The following is a 17,177-nucleotide window of genomic DNA, read 5'->3' as shown; positions in this document are numbered from 1 at the left end:
AGAGGTTGAAAATTACCATGAATATGCCTGCCAGCTGATCTGCACATGTGCTGAGATTGGCCTTGGAATACTGTCAGGGCCCCAGGCCTTGGTGATGTTGACCTGATTAACACCAATATAAAATCGTTTTTCCAAGTGCGTCCACTTATATCAGTGCATTCGTAACAAACTAACCATTACGAAACTTATATTCTATAAAATCAGATTAATCCAGAAAATGAGCAATTATTGTTTGTTAACCAAATTCGACACTCATTGACCACCATACAAAAATTCCTCACTTCATTGGTTTATTGTCGTGGACAAATTGTGTTCGGAGTAAAACCTCTTACTCCACCACTTCCGCTCTCTGTTGTAACAGAACGGCCTGGAAGTGGGAGGAATTTGCTGGAACACCGAACGAAGCTCAGCACAGAAAGAACTCACGTGAATTTTTTTTACGGGGGTTCTTCAAGTGACTCATGGCGGTAAGTGTTCACCAAATACATTACCATCGAGTTTATATAATAATTTATGCTAGCTGTTTCTATTTTAAAGATGTTTTGTTTAATCAAGATGGCGTCTTTGCCGTGGCAGCCATGTCGACAACCTAGCGAGTTAACGTCAGTAGCTGACGGTTAGTTGCTGTAGTAGTTGGTAGCTTTGTCGTGTTGATTTTTGGAAATACATGGAAATTCTACTTTATCGGATTATGTTAGTGTTAACTAGTTACCTAACTAGCTATATAACGTTCGCTAGTTAACTATGTACCTTGAGTTGCGCAGTCCTTTGCAAACTAGCAACGTCATTAGGTAGCAAACGTTAATGTGGGTGTTTTTACACTCGGTCCCTTTCAGCCAATTTTTGTGAACTCAGTGTGGTTCTCTTAATTGTTTGTGCAGTGAGAACACTCCAAATGAACTCAGACCCCTCGATTCCCCGAACCAATCTGAAACCATCTTGAGAGGTATCCTGAGTTCGGTTCCCTTTTTTTTAGGGCAATGGAAACACTCAACGCCCAAGGTTCGCTTGTCATTATTCCCGCACCACACACTAGATTACTGCAACATCGTTCCCCTGCCATAGCCCCTCACATTGATACTAAAAAAGAGAGACAATTATGATGTGCAGGGTCGCGGAAAAAGCGTTTGCTGTTTTGGATATTTCTTAGGGATTGTCAGCAATTCCCAAACAATTTTAGGATGCATAGCAATTCCAAAATGTGTCGAGTTTTTAGTTCATATTATTTGTTTGCACTTTTGTGATCTAAAGGCTGAGAGCTTCGTAAAATGTTTATTTGATTGTGGGGTTTGGATAGAAGACAACGTATTTTAAGAATTACAACAGGGTACAAAATCTATTCTAGCTCTTTTTATTTTATTTTTTTAATTTCACCTTTATTTAACCAGGTAGGCTAGTTGAGAACAAGATCTCATTTACAACTGCGACATGGCCAAGATAAAGCAAAGCAGTGTGAGACAGACAACAGCACGGTTACACATGGAGCAAACAATAAACAAGCCAATAACACAATAAACAAGTCAATGACAGTAGAAAAGTATATATACAGTGTGTGCAAAAGGCATGAGGAGGTAGGCAATAAATAGGCCATAGGAGCGAATAATTACAATTTAGCAGATTAACACTGGAGTGATAAATGAGCAGATGATGATGATGTGCAAGTAGAGAAACTGGTGTGCAAAAGAGCAGAAAATTACATTAAAACAGTATGGGGGTGAAGTAGGTAGATTGGGTGGGCTATTTACAGATGGACTAAGTACAGCTGCAGCGATCGGTTAGCTGCTCAGATGACTGATGTTTAAAGTTGGTGAGGGAAACAAAAGTCTCCAACTTCAGCAATTTTTTTATATATTTTTTTGCAATTCACTCCACTGGCGGCAGAGAACTGGAAGGAAAGGCGGCCAAATTAGGTGTTGGCTTTGGGGGTGATCAGTGAGATATATCTGCTGGAACGTGTGCTACGGGTGGTGGTGTTATCGTGAACTGAGATAAGGCGGCGCTTTACCTAGCATAGACTTATAGATGACCTGGAGCCAGTGGGTCTGGCAACAAATATGTAGCGAGTGCCAGCCGACTAGAGCATACAGGTTGCAGTGGTGGGTGGTATATGGGGCTTTGGTAACAAAACGGATGGCAATGTGATGGACTGCATCCAGTTTGCTGAGTAGAGTATTGGAAGCTATTTTGTAGATGACATCGCCAAAGTCGAGGATTGGTAGGATAGTCAGTCTTACTAGGGTATGTTTGGCGGCGTGAGTGAAGGAGGCTTTGTTGCGGAATAGAAAGCTGACGAGATTTTATTTTGGTTTGGAGATGTTTAATAAGAGTCTGGGAGGAGAGTTTATAGTCTAACCAGACACCTAGGTATTTATAGTTGTCCACATATTCTAGGTCGGAACCGTCCAGGGTGGTGATGCTAGTCGGGCGGGCGGGTGCGTGCAGTGAACGGTTGAAAAGCATGCATTTGTTTTTACTAGCGTTTTAAGAGCAGTTGGAGGCCATGGAAGGAGTGTTGTGTGGCATTGAAGCTCGTTTGGCGGTTAGTTAGCACAGTGTCCAAGGAAGGGCCAGAAGTATACATAATGGTATCGTCTGCGTAGAGGTGGATCAGGGAATCGCCCGCGGCAAGAGTGACATCATTGATGTATACAGCGAGAAGAGTCTGCCCGAGGATTAAACCTTGTGGTACCCCCATAGAGACTGCCAGAGGTCCGGGACAACATGCCCTCCGATTTGACACACTGAACTCTGTCTGCAAAGTAGTTGGTGAACCAGGCGAGGCAGTCATTAGAAAAACCAAGGCAATTGAGTCTGCCCATAAGAATACGGTGATTGACAGTCTAAAGGGCAGTAGCCAACATTGGGTGTTAAATTTAAAATTACAAAATAATTTAATCTGTAGTTATTCTTCTGCAATTTATTGTTACTAATAAAATGAAATATTATTAGTATCTTTTGATTACAATTATGTCTCACCATTTAACTAAATGCAATCTATTAGCTTCCAAAATGTAAGTAGGTACACTACATTACCAAAAGTATGTGAACACCTGCTTGTCGAAAAGCTCATTCCAAAATCATGGGCATCAACATGGAGTTGGTCCCACCTTTGCTTCTAAAACAGCCTCCACTCTTCTGGGAAGGCTTTCCGCTATATGTTGGAATATTGCTGCAGGGATTTGCTTCCATTCAACCACGAGCATTAGTGAGGTCGGGCATTTATGTTGGGCGATTAGGCCTGGCTCGCAGTCGGCGGTCCAATTCATCCCAAAGGTGTTCACTGGTGTTATGGTCAGGGCTCTGTGCAGGTCAGTCAAGGTCTTCCACACCATTTTTTTATGGACCTCGATTTGTGCACGGGATATTGTCATGCTGAAACAAGAAGGGACCTTCACCACTGTTGCCACAAAGATAGAAGCACAGAATCGTCTATAATGTCATTGTATGCTGTAGCATTAATTTCTCTTCCCTGGAACTAAGGGGCCTAGCCTGAAACATGGAAAACAGCCTGTGGCCATTATTCCTCCTCCTCCCACACATTCTGATGGAATGGCTTGTCCTGCACTTTGTAAAAACCCACTACATTGAGTGAATATTGGGAAAAACATCTTGGTTCCTTTCTAATAGCAATGTGAATGCAAAGAGGACTCGGACCACAAAATAGGTGAAGTGAACTGGCAAAAGAGTTGAGTCCTCATTCAAATTCAAGGGCAGTGTGAATACAAAGAGAACAAAGTTCTTTCGCTCCCCCCCCGGAGTTCACTTTAAAGAGGACCGAGATCGATTATTTTGTGAAAATACCCTTAAATTAACTTAGCTAGCGTTAGCAATTATGTTGATTTGCCAGTTGCAGCCTCCATTTGTATCTAACCAGATGCCCATCAGGTACTTTTAATAGGTGTTGGTTGGGTTGACTTAGTGCAAATGCCTGCATAACTATATAACGTATGTACATGACGTAATAACGGCATGTACATTTTTGCGCTACAGATGCAACACAGCATTCCTGACCTAGCCCACACAATGTTTGCTGTGTGGATCGAGCAGTGATTTGGAAGAGTAAGAACATTTTAGCCAGACAACTCAAAGGCAAAGTCCATTAAAGCCAAGATAATGGAATTCATTGTCCTTGACAGTCAACTGTTCTCTGTCGTGGGTGATGTTGGCTTTCGCCAACTGGTCGAGCACCAGTACACACTGTCATGGGTGCTATTTTTCAGATGTTGCCTACCGGAGTTACACAGTAATAGCGTCACTGCTATTAGCTTCACGACATGCATACTAGGGTATGCCGTTTGAGGCTTTGCGTGTATAAAAATATACAGTAGCACTGTCAAAGCTTTACAAAAAAGTCAGCAAACAAGCAAGCACCGGCCACGAACGATGTGTTTACAATACCACGTTGGTAATAAAACATCAGTTGTTCGACCGCAACTTCTGGGGTAGCTAGCTTTAGCTGGGGTAGCTAGCTTTAGCTTTGTACCTATCTATCACCCATACAACCAGCCTGAAAACAATGACCATAGAAACTGCAGTCATTTTCATTATTCTTAGCAATATTCTAAGTATTGTTGTTCGCCTATTGAAATTGATCTTCAGCTAGCTTCATCTGGCTAGTGAGGCTCGACCGGACCGGGTTATGTGTTGTGAAGCTCGGCACAATAGTGGAATTTGCAGGTAGCCTTCAAAATAAAAGTATTGTCATTGACAGTGATGCAAATGAATACAAATAGTAGAATTATGCCATTTATTTTGAAGGCTAGCCGCATATTCCGCTATTGTGCCTTATCCTTATTGTGGAGAGCTTCACATAGATGGGTCCAACCACCATTAATCAAATAAGAACTGTCGTATAAAGTAGGGTGATTTTAGAAGATGACACCTAGCTATATAGCTAGCTAGCTAACTATAGCTACTGAAACAGATTATGTCGTGTTATTTGGCATGTATCTGTTTGGACACGCAAAGACCCAATCGGCGTTCCATAGAAATCCTGGTTGAGAATGAAACGACTGATCAAATTAACAACGAAACAGCACAGCAAGTGAAAAAAATAGGTTTTGATGATGTTTTCCTGGTAATGGGGACATGCGTAAATGCCAACAAAATTACTTTTTAGTCAGTGTGGTGTGCATGTGTAACCTTTAACTAGGCAAGTCAGTTAAAAACAAATTCTTATTTACAATGACGAACGACCCCGGCCAAACCCGGACGACGCTGGGCCAATTGTGTGCCGCACAATGGGACTCCCAATCATGGCCAGATGTGATACAGCCTGGATTCGAACCAGGGACTGTGGTTACACCTCTTGCACTGAGATGCAGTGCCTTAGACCGCTGTGTGTGTGTGTGTTAACTATTTAACTGTACTAGGATATTGGTATCGGCCAAAAATGTCACATCGGTGCATCACTACGTGAAAGTATTTTTACTCATGTACTTTACACCACTGGTCCTGGTTGGGATGCTGTTTTGTGCTGGAACATTGTCTTCCCGAAGTGCTGCTTAAAGAACAAATAAACCCTAAGGTTGATCAGTGTGTTTACTTTAATTTAGGCAAGTGATGCCGACTCGACCAACCTGCTACCCTTGATGGGCTCCCTTTACACGGACAGAAGAAAACACACTATGGAATCATCCAAATCACCCAGAAGCTCCAAACACCATCCTTCCCGATCAAGGTCACACTCCAGGGACCGAAAACGCAAATCAAGTGAGTTAAATGCACTAAATTTTAACTCTGAATGATGTTTGTAGTTTTGGTAATACATTTTTGTTATGTTCGCTTGGTAGGTCTGGTCATTTTATTTGGATTTGACATAAGCTTAAAGCAGCTGTACCTTGTTGATAGAACAGTCCAAAATGGTCACGCACTACAGGTGACTCATTGGAGTCAATCCTAATTTAATAGTGCAGTAGAATTTTGCCACTGTTCTCATCGTTTTTACTTTTACAGGTGACAAAAAGCACAGATTAAGTCGGAGCAGGAGCAAAGAGGTAACTAATCTTAGTTAATTTTAGTGAACTAAAAGTAGGCTGCAGTACTGTCACCATCTTGAATGTCAATAGTGTCTTTTTTGTTTTTTTTTGTTGACCATGGTAAGTACCAAACACTGTAGGCAATGAAACCTGACTCAAAGCTTACTAAGAGACTTAATGGAAAAACTGACATGTTTTTTTTAACATTTATTTTGATAATGTCTCATTAACGTATCCTTGGTCACTTGAGTGTAGCCATAGTAGATGGTGAAGAATATATACAGTACCAGTCAAAAGTTTGGACACCTACTCATTCAAGGTTTTTTTATTTTTTTTATTTTCTACATTGTAGAATAATAGTGAAGACATCTATGACATTTCTCATGGAATCATGTAGTAACCAAAAAAGTGTTAAACAAATCTAAATACATTTGAGATTCTTAAAAGTAGCCACCCTTTGCGTGCTTTGCACACACTTCGCACACACTTCGCATTTGTACAAATCTTTGCACACACTTCACATTTTCTCAACCAGCTTCACCTGGAATGCTTTTCCAATTGTCTTGAAGGAGTTTCCAAATATGCTGAGCACTTGTTGGCTGCTTTTCCTTCACTTTGCGGTCCAGCTCATCCCAAACCATCTCAATTGGGTAGAGGTCGGGTGATTGTGGAGGCCAGGTCATCTGATGCAGCACTCCATCCCTCTCCTTCAAACATGCAGAGATAATCCGTTCACCTACTTGCTTCTTACAAAGACACGGCGGTTGGAACTCATCAGACCAAAGGACAGATTTCCACCGGTCTAATGTCCGTTGTTTGTGTTTCCTGGCCCAAGCAAGTCTCTTCTTATTATTGGTGTCCTTTAGTAGTGGGTTCTTTGCAGCAATTTGATCACGAAGGCCTGATTCACGCAGTCTCTGAACAGTTGATGTTGAGGTGTGTTTGTTACTTGAACTCTGAAGCATTTATTTGGGCTGAATTCTGAGGTGCAGTTAACTTTAAGTTATCCTCTGCAGCAGAGGTAACTCTGGGTCTTTTCCTTTGGGGTGGCAGGTAGCCTAGTGGTTAGAGCGTTGGGTCTAAATCGAATCCCTGAGCTGACAAGGTAAAAATCTGTCATTCTGCCCCTGAACAAGGCAGAACGACTGTTCCCCGACTGTTCCCCGGCAGGCCATCATTGTAAATAAGAATTTGTTCTTAAAAACTTCTTCGGGATAGGCGTCCTGTCAACGGGACAGTTGTAAATCATGCAGCGAAACAACAAATGTCGGTACATATTTTATACCGGCTAAAAGCTTAAAATCTTGTTTATGTAACTGCGCTGTCCAATTTCAGTAGCTATTACTGCGAAAAAATGCCATGCTATTGTCTGAGAGCTCCTAACAACTAAACACACCTCTGAAGGTGGAATGTGCACTTACATTCTGAAATCTTGCTCTGATTTTATCATCCAACGGGTCCCAGAGATAATGAGGTGTCGTTTTGTTAGATAAAATCCTCTTTCATATCCTTAAAGGTCCTTCTAGCATGCACGGTCGATTTTGTATTTCCATTCTTTCAATTTTCAAAGAAAGGTATCTGTGAAAATCTCACCCTAAATGTTGGTTCAACCAGTCAGATCACATTCGTATGTATTCCTCACACTAAATGTCACATAAGGTGTATGCACCAATTTGTAAGTCGCTCTGGATAAGAGCGTCTGCTAAATGACTTAAATGTAAATGTAAATGTAATGTAGTTCGCTCATACTTCAAGTTATCCATCGGAAACTTTGCACATACACTGCTGTCATCTTGTGGACACAATCGGAATTACAACAATTTCAAAGATGGTTGCATTTTCTTCTACCAGATCTATTGTGTTATTCTCCTACATTCAATTCACATTTCCACAAAGTGTTTCCTTTCAAATGGTACCAATAATATGCATATCCTTGCTTCAGGGCCTGAGCTACAAGCAGTTAGATTTGGGTATGTCATTTTAGCCAAAAAATTTGGGGGGGAAAGGGGCTACCCCTAAGATGTTTAACGGGCTTGCCTAGTTAAGTAAAGGTTACATTTTAAAATGAAAATCCTGTGGTGGTCCTCATGAGCCAGTTTCATCAAAGCGCTTTATGTTTTTTGAATAAACTTTCAAAGTTCTTGAAATGTTTCAGATTGACTGACCTTCATGTCTTAGATAATGGACTGTCTTTTCTCTTTGCTTATTTGAGCTGTTCTTGCCATAATATGGACTTGGTCTTTTGTCAAATAGGGTTATCTTCTGGATACACCCCACCTTGTCACAACACAACTGATTGGCTCAAATGCATTAAGAAGGAAAGAAATTCCACAAATGAACTTTTAACAAGGCTTTTAATGAACTTTTAACAAGGCACACCTTGAAATGCATTCCATTGCCAAGAGTGTGCAAAGCTGTCATCAAGGAAAAGGGTGGCTACTTTGAAGAATCTCAAATATATATTTGGAATTGTTTAACACTTTTGGTTATTCCATGACTCCATATGTGTTATTTTGTAGTTTTGATGTCTTCACTATTATTCTACAATGTAGACAAAAGTAAAAAATAAAGTGTCCGAACTTTGAACTGGTACTGTATATGAGATTATTTTTTAAATAAATCCTGTGTGTAGATCACATGATAACATTTCTACAATAAATCATACTCAGCGTGCTAAAGCACGAAGAGACACTGAACTGAAGACGCTGCTGACATAGCAAAATTATATGCCTACTACTCGGACAGGTAACTATCAGCCATTCAAACTTAACTTGCCTCCTAGAAAATAATTGCAAATAAAGGAAATTAACATGAGCCTTTTCCTGGGTTCAATTGCCTATTACTGGGTTCAATTCAAGCTCAAGTCTGCTGGCTGTAACCTTATTAATCCAAATTCATTCTGAGCCCACCATTGAAATCTTCCTGGCTGCATGCACTTGTGGATTGGGGAGGGAATAAAGTGCTAAAACATATGTATTAAAGCTGTCTGAGGTGATTATCCATGATAATCTACATTGAGTTTTGTACTGTATAAGGTATTTAATTTATGTGCCTTCCATAATATGATTGAAACAAAACTAAGTTGAAGTGGCTGTACTTGAGTAGCTGGTAGATTTGACCTACGTGCAGTGTCTTGGTACATTGGAGGGCATTTCATTATCAAATTTATCTCCAGCGGTCTAAGGCTGGAGATAATTGCATCTCAGTGCTAGGTGTCACTACAGACCGTGGTTCGATTCCAGGCTGTATTACAACCGGCCATGATTGGGAGTCCCATAGGGTGGCGCACAATTGGCCCAGCGTCGTTAGGCTGGGGTAGGCCGACATTTAACCTTTATTTAACTAGGCAGTTAAGAACAGATTCTTATTTTCAATGACGGCCTAGGAACAATGGGTTAACTGCCTTGTTCAGGGTACAGATTTGTACCTTGTCAGCTCAGGGATTTGAACTTGCAACCTTTCGGTTACTAGTCCAACGCTCTAACCACTAGGCTACGCTGCCGCTCTTAACTGACTTGCCTTGTTAAATAAGATGAATAAAAAAGTTGCACTCAAAGTGAAAAAACAACATTTAAACAAGCAGTTAAAAAGTGGACTGACAGTGTAGCTCCGTCAAGCTATTTACCCTTCTGACATATCCGGTCATGGTCGGTCGATGTTGTAAAGAAATGTTTGGTTTCTAGTGATCAGGCTTTCTAAATAAGAGGGGGATGTATGTCTGAAGTGAGCATGAGTTCCTAACATGCTTTGGTATCTTCTGTATCAAACAGTTGTACTAACTCTTTGTTGCACTATTTTCCTGAAAGAGACACCTTCTTCTTAAAACAGGCACAAAGGAGGGACTCTGAGAAGCCATCAAAATCTCACAGCAAGCAGGATGATCAGCCGGAGCAGACTGAGAGGGGCAGGGAGAGACTTTCTGCAGAGAACGGGGAGGAGCGACACCGGCGCAAAGACAAGAAGGGACGGAGCCACTCCAGGTCACACTCATGCGACAGGTGGGTCTAGGCTCAGTGAGATGCTACATGATGTCTTGATATATTGAGATTGGTCACTGTAAACTGGGTAGAGTGAGCTGCATGTTTTCTTTTTATAAGAATAAAACTTGCATTTTTGTCCTGTTTTAGGCGTCATCGCAGCAGAAGTCGGGACAAACTGAGATCGCGTTCCCCGCGGGAGAAGAAGAAGAGGGCCAGGTCCCGGTCGGGCTCAAAGACCAAACACCGCCGCAGGAGCAAAAGCAGGTGCGTTTCGCTTGCTTCTCCCCCTACCATTTTCTGTGTTTGTCTTTAGTAACCACTCCTGTGTGCCTCAAATTTGCCACTCTTCGTCAGTCACCATGTGTCTCTTAAATTGTGTTGTGTGACTGAATGCATATCTTTCTGTGGATCTTGAAATGCTATAATGTCTTTTTAGGGAGCGGAAGAAGGAGAAAGTGCACAGAAAAGAGAAGAGTCGTAGCAGGTCTGTGAGCCCCCAGGCTTTCCGGGGCAGAAACACTGCCATGGACGCACAAGAGGCCCTGGCCAGAAGGTACTGCCGCATCTTAGGGTGTTTTCACACTTGGTCCCTTTCAGACAATTTTTGCCAACTCGGTGTGGTTTTGCTTAATATTTTGTGCAGTGTGATCACCCCAAAGGAACTCATACCTCTCAAAAGAGCCCTCCCCGATTCAAACCGAACAGAGACCATCTCGAGAGTTGGTCTGAGTTCGGTTTGCTTGAATTCCATGTTCCAGTTCCATTGTCAACACAAAGGTCCATAGGTTCGCTTGTCAGTATTCCGGCACCACACTAGACTACTGCAACACCATTTCCCCTGCCATAAACCCTCACATTGGTGCCAGAAAAGAAAGCTGGTGATGTGCAGCTTCGCAGGAAAGTGTCCTGTTTTTGGATATTGATTAGAGATTGTCAAGGATGCACAGAAATTCCAAAATGTCTAGAATTTTTTGTTCAGTTTATTTGTTTGCAATATGTGATCTATAGGCTAAGAGAGCTGTTTATTGATTATGGGGTTTTAATAGTCTGAGAAGACAACACATTTGGTGAGAATTGCAACATAGGGTACAAATCTATTCTAGCTCTTAAAGGGGCAGTAGTAACATTTTAGGTAAAATTATTTAGTCTGCAGTTATTCTCTTGCTATTTATTCTCTCACCAATAATATTTGCACGTTAACCCTTAGCCTACAACTTCCGCGGCCCCGTGGAAATCCAATTAACGTAATAGGAAATCCCCATCAAAATCTGTCTGTTTAAGCTAGAGATTGTTTTTTTTGCATGGTCTGTCTCAATCAACCCGCCGATATCACCCTTCTGCATCTGTGGTGAAAGGTGACAGAGCTAGAGCAGTGTTTGTCAGACCATAAGACATCTCAAATCGGTCTTCTCACAAAAACATCTGTAGCGTCCGAACGGTTATGACCACTCTATTGAAAGATGAGACTCACGAACACGATGGCATTCATTTTGCTCTAGGATGTCCACAACCCTCACAAGACTTGTCTGAAGTTGGTACAGCCTCCTCTGCCAATTTCTGTCTGTTGCATCCAAACTGTTTGGGCTACACACTAATATGACCCCTCTGACAGCCAAGACCCAAGAACACAATGGTGTTCTCTTTTTAGCTCCAGGACACTCAAAAGACTTGTCTGATGGTCCCCGGTACCAGTTTACATAGATATTCAGACCCTTTACTCAGGCACCTTTGGCAGGAAATTACAGCCTTGAGTCGTTTTTGTTATGACACTACAAACTTGGCACACCTGTATTTGGCGATTTTACTCCTATTCTTCTTTGCAGATCCTCTCAAGCTCTGTCCGGTTGGATGGGTCTCTCCAGTTATTTTCGATCGGGTTTAAGTCCGGGCTCTGGCTGGGCAATTCAAGGACATTCAGAGACTTATCCCTGAAGCCACTCCTGTGTTGTCCTTTTGGAAGGTGAACCTTCACCCCAGTCTGAGGTCCTGAGAGCTCTGGGGCAGGTTTTCGTCAAGGATCTCTCTGTACTCTGCTCCGTTCATCTTTACCTCGTTCCTGACTAGTATCCCAGTCCGTGCCGGTGAAAAACATTCCCACAGCATGATTCTGCCACCACCATGCTTCACCATGATTCTGCCACCACCATGGTGCCAGGTTTCCTCCAGACATGAGATATGAGTCTTTGTTCAATCTTGGTTTCATCAGACCAGAGAATCTGTGTTCTCATGGTCTGGAAGTCCTTTAGGTGCCTTTTGGCAAACTCCAAGCGGGCTCTCATGTGCCTTTTACTAAGGAGTGGCTTCCTTCTGGCCACTCTACCATAAAGGCCTGATTGGTTGAGTGCTGCAGAGATGGGAGAACCTTCCAGAAGGACAACCATCTTCACAGAGAAACTCTGGAACTCTGTCAGAGTAACTATTAGGTTCTTGGTCACCTCCCTGACCCAGAATGATGCAGGCCACTGTGTTCACTGTGACCTTCAATGCTGCAGACATTTTTTGGTAATCTTCCCCAGATCTGTGCTTTGACACAATCCTGTCTCGGAGCTGCACAGACAATTCCTTCGACCTCATGGCTTGGTTTTTGCTCTGACATGCACTGTCATGCACCTTGTATAGACAGGTGTGTGCCTTTCCAAATCATGTCCAATCAATTGAATTTACCACAGGTGGACTCCAATCACGTTGTAGAAACATCTCAAGTATGATCAATGGAAACAGGATGCACCTGAGCTCAATTTTGAGTGTCATAGCAAAGGATCTTAATACTTATGTAAATAAGGTATCTCTTAAACATTTGCAAAAATGTCAAAACCTGTTTACGTTTGTCATTATCGGTATTGTATGTAGATTGCTAAGGAATAGTTTTTAAAAAACTATTTTAGAGTAAGGCTGTAACGTAACAAAATGTGGACCATGTCAAGGGGTCTGAATACTTTCTGAAGGCACTGTATGTAGAGATAGTTTAGTCCCTAAAATAGGGGATAAATACATATATATTTTTTAAATAAAATACATGTAATTAAAAGGTTTCCTGATCTTATCTCAGATATAGGACAGACACTTCAGAACAAACTTCCTTTTGATATTCTTTTTTTTGACGGTTCTATGTAGTGAATCTGTTATTCAATGAGTTTCTATTGGCTAATAGCAGTAATGCCAAATGCAATGTTTTATCCAATATTTGTAATTTTTTAAAAAGGGTCTTAAAATGTAAAATCAAATAAATAAATGTTCCTTGGTATGACTGTCTTAAAACAATTCGCCCCTCCACCGGCTTAGACTCGAGACAGGGTTAATAGTATCTTCTAATTACAATTGTCTCACATATTTGAACTAAATGCAGTCTATTAGCTTCCAAAATGTAAGTGGGTATATTTAGCTGTCTGACAACACATTCTGATTTGAATGGTGTGAATGTTGGAAAAAGATCTTGGTTCCTTTCTAAACATAGCAATGTTCGAACATTGCTGCGGGGACTTGCTTCCATTCAGCCACGAGCATTAGTGAGGTCGGGCAATGATGTTGGGCGATTAGGCCTGGCTCGCAGTCGGTGTTCTAATTCACCCCAAAGGTGTTCACTGGGGTTATGGTCAGGGCTCTGTGCAGGTCAGTCAAGTTCTTCCACACCATTTTTGTATGGACTGAGATCGATTCTTTTAATGAGGACTATATGTGAAAATACCCTTAAATCATGAACCCCACAGTTCCTCTGTTTCTTGAGTATGTCCACTATCAAATAGAGAATCTATCATTCTGCTCCAAAAGCCTAGCTGACGAATATGAACACCCTTCACTGTCTTCTCGCTCTCTCGCTCTCTCGCTCTCTCTCTCTCTCTCTCTCTCTCTCTCTCGCTCGCTCGCTCTCTCGCTCTCTCGCTCTCGCTCCAGGTTGGAAAGGGCAAAGAAACTGCAAGAGCAGAAAGAAAAGGATATGTTGGAGAAACAGCAGCATCAGGAGGTACCTGCAGGTGAGACACTTCTCAGCTATCAATTGCACCTAATTCAAAGTGAGTTAAACCAATCTCTAACCACTTTTTTTTGTGTGTGTATTGTTTTTAGTGCCAGCCCCCCTGCTGTCTGACACAGTAGTAGTTGCTGCTGCAGCTGCTACTCACCCTGTCCTCAACGTGGCAGCTCTCCTGGCCTCTGGGACACAGGTCACACCCCAGATCGCCATGGCAGCGCAGATGGCAGCCCTACAAGCCAAAACCTTAGCAGAGACTGGCATTGCTGTGCCCAGCTATTACAATCCTTCGGCTGTCAACCCCCTGAAGTTTGCAGAGCAGGAGAAGAAAAGGAAGAAGCTCTGGCAGGGAAAGAAGGAAGGGGTAAGATTTTATTTTTGAATTCCTTGTACGCAATACAGAATGTAGTGCAATAAGTCTACGCTGTTTATTATCTGATGGGGCCGATTTATCTTTAGTGTGCTTTGTTATGTCCGGAATGTACAGCTAGTGACTTAATGAAAACGCTACGAAAAGAACATGCAACTCCGCTCATGGTGGCTCGATTGTTGCAAATTACTAATGCATTGAAATTGTTTGGTTTTGAAGGACAAGTCCCAGACAGCTGAGTTGTGGGAGAAGCTCAACTTTGGAAATAAGGACCAAAATGTTAAATTTCGGAAACTGATGGGCATCAAAGTATGTATAACAGAGTCCTTTTATTTTCTCATTTGATTGTGTACCATGCTGCAGAGCCTTGTATTTCTAACACTGGTTTCTGTCCTGCCAGGGGGAAGAGGAAGGTGAGGCCTCAAAGCCACTCAACGACGAAGGCCTGAAGACCCTGCAGCAGCAGGAGGAGATGTTCCATAACCTTGACCTTCAGTACGAGATGGCCAGGTCCCAGACCCACACTCAGAGAGGCATGGGACTAGGCTTCGGCTCTTCATTCTCACGGGGCATGGACGCGATCTAATGCCAAACCATGCACCGGCTTGCCCTTGCTTTCTTCCTCATAGGTCTCTCCTCATAGCTAGCACTCAAGCTTGCATGGATGTTGTTGCATTGGATCTGTAATTTATTTAGAAACAATCTCACGTCTTGGAACATTCCCATGTAAATAGATACTGAGTGTTAAGAAATCTGTACATCTTTTCAGAATGATGCAGTAGTTTGAGTGATGCTGGCTAGATTTAGACTTCTGTTAGAAATGTGATTGCGTATTGTTTTTTACTCAAATTGTATACATTTTTAATGGTAGATCAAGTGAAATAATTCTGTTTACATATATTTACCAAGAGTCTTTACAAATGGCTTCAGATCATAATCTCAAAATGTAGCCATTATATCATCTTTCTGTTTCCTTTCTACTGAATGGAAATGTAAGAGTGGATCATACTACTAATGGAAGGAGTGAACAATAGTGTTACATATGTCCTTGAAATAAAAGTCCCTTTGTGTTGAAGTGGTCCTTGGTGTTTGTTTTGGCTATGAATGCTTTATACACAGCTACAACATTTTTTGTGGGTGTAGCAAACACGTATTTCCGAATTGATTTTTGCTGAGAGGATGCATACAGCATTGACTAAGTACCGATGACTGCATGGCCAAGCACACCTCCAACTCAATCATCAAGTTTTCAGACTACACAACAGTAGTAGGCTTAATTACCAACAATGATGAGACGCCTCCCTGTAGGCGGAGGGCTCTGGGAGTGGTACCAGGAAAAAACCTCTCACTCAATGTCAACAAAACAAAGGAGATTGTGGACTTGAGGGAGCACCACCCTATCCACATCGATGGGGCCACAGTGGAGGAGGTGGAAGCTTCAAGTTCCGCAGCATACACATCACTGACAAACTAAAATGGTCCACCCACACAGACAGCATGGTGTAGAAGGTGCAACAATGCCTCTTCAACCTCAGGAGGCTAAAGAAAACCCTCACAAACTTTGACGCACAATTGAGAGCTTCCTGTATCACCACCTGGGTCACACCACTTTTAGAAATGGATCACTAGCCAATGTTCCGGATCTAGCATTCCTCATCTCATATGTATAAAATGCACTCCACACTATTCTATGGTATCTTAGTCACTTTTAAATTGTTTACATATTGTATCACCCATTTAATATGTATATATTGTATTCTATACTACACCACATTTAAATGGCCATCTCCAGCACATCAGTAGCTGCTGCCTAGATTCAGATTAGGAATCCCTGGCAACATTAAAGGAAATTAAACACTAGCCACTTTATTGTCTCTGTATCTTGCTTTACTCATCTCATTTGTGTAAACTGTACTCTATTCTACGGTATATTAGTCACTTTAATTGTTAGTAAATATTGTATCACCCATCTCATGTATATACTGTACTCTATACTACGCCACTGTATCTTCGTCCAATGCCGCTCTGAATTAATCCATTACTTACTTAGATTTATGTATATGTTGTGAAACTTAGATATTACTTGATAGATTTTGCTGCACTGTCGGAGCTAGAAGCACAAGCAAAACTCGAACATGAATGGTAAAATGAAAACTTTTTTTTAGGCATAATCTGGCAATTGCTGACTGGACCAAAGTCAAGTCAGCAATTGCTCAGCATATTTGGGAACTCCTTCAAGGCTGTTGAAAAAGCATTCCTCATGATGCTGGTTGGCTACTTTGAAGAATCTAAAATCTATTTAGATTTGATTAACACTTTTTTGGTTACTACATGATTCCATATGTGTTACTTTATAGTGTTGATGTCTTCACTATTATTCTACAATGTGCTTCTACACCTGCATTGCTTGCTGTTTGGGGTTTTAGGCTGGGTTTCTGTACAGCACTTTGAGATATCAGCTGATGTACGAAGGGCTATATAAATACATTTGATTTGATTGATTAGTAAAAATAAATAAAAACCCTTGGTAGGTGTGTCCAAACTTTTGACTGATACTGTATATACAGAGGTATGTGGACACCCCTTCAAATTTGTGAATAAGCCCCACCCGTCGCTGACTCGTGTATAAAATCAGCACACAGCCATGTAATCTCCATAGAGAAACATAGGCAGTAGAAAGGCCTTACTGAAGAGCTCAGTGACTTTCAATGTGGCACCGTCATATTTCCAACAAGTCAGTTCATAAAATGTTTGCCCTGGTATGGCTGCCCCGGTCAACTCTAAGTTCTGTTATTGTGAAGTGGAAATATCTAGGAGCAACAAGGGCTCAGCCGCGAAGTGCTAGGCCACATAAGCTCACAGAACAGGACCGCCCAGTGCTG

At 41.7% G+C, this 17,177-nt stretch overlaps 1 protein-coding gene across 1 annotated transcript; it reads left to right on the top strand.

Moving 5' to 3' along the window:
* Positions 1-299: 299 nt before the first annotated feature.
* On the top strand, positions 300-15,370 carry LOC118358362 (arginine/serine-rich coiled-coil protein 2-like). Its single transcript, XM_035736109.2, has 10 exons — positions 300-467; positions 5,556-5,712; positions 5,956-5,996; positions 9,807-9,976; positions 10,106-10,222; positions 10,395-10,511; positions 13,850-13,929; positions 14,021-14,289; positions 14,515-14,604; positions 14,696-15,370. Exons 1-10 carry the CDS (start codon positions 462-464, stop codon positions 14,879-14,881), a joined length of 1,233 nt encoding a protein of 410 aa, XP_035592002.1. The 5' UTR covers positions 300-461; the 3' UTR covers positions 14,882-15,370.
* The last annotated feature ends 1,807 nt before the right edge of the window (positions 15,371-17,177 follow it).

Source organism: Oncorhynchus keta, chromosome 25, assembly GCF_023373465.1.
Source record: "Oncorhynchus keta strain PuntledgeMale-10-30-2019 chromosome 25, Oket_V2, whole genome shotgun sequence".
Lineage (NCBI taxonomy): Eukaryota > Metazoa > Chordata > Actinopteri > Salmoniformes > Salmonidae > Oncorhynchus > Oncorhynchus keta.
This window is presented reverse-complemented; position numbering and strand designations above follow the sequence as displayed.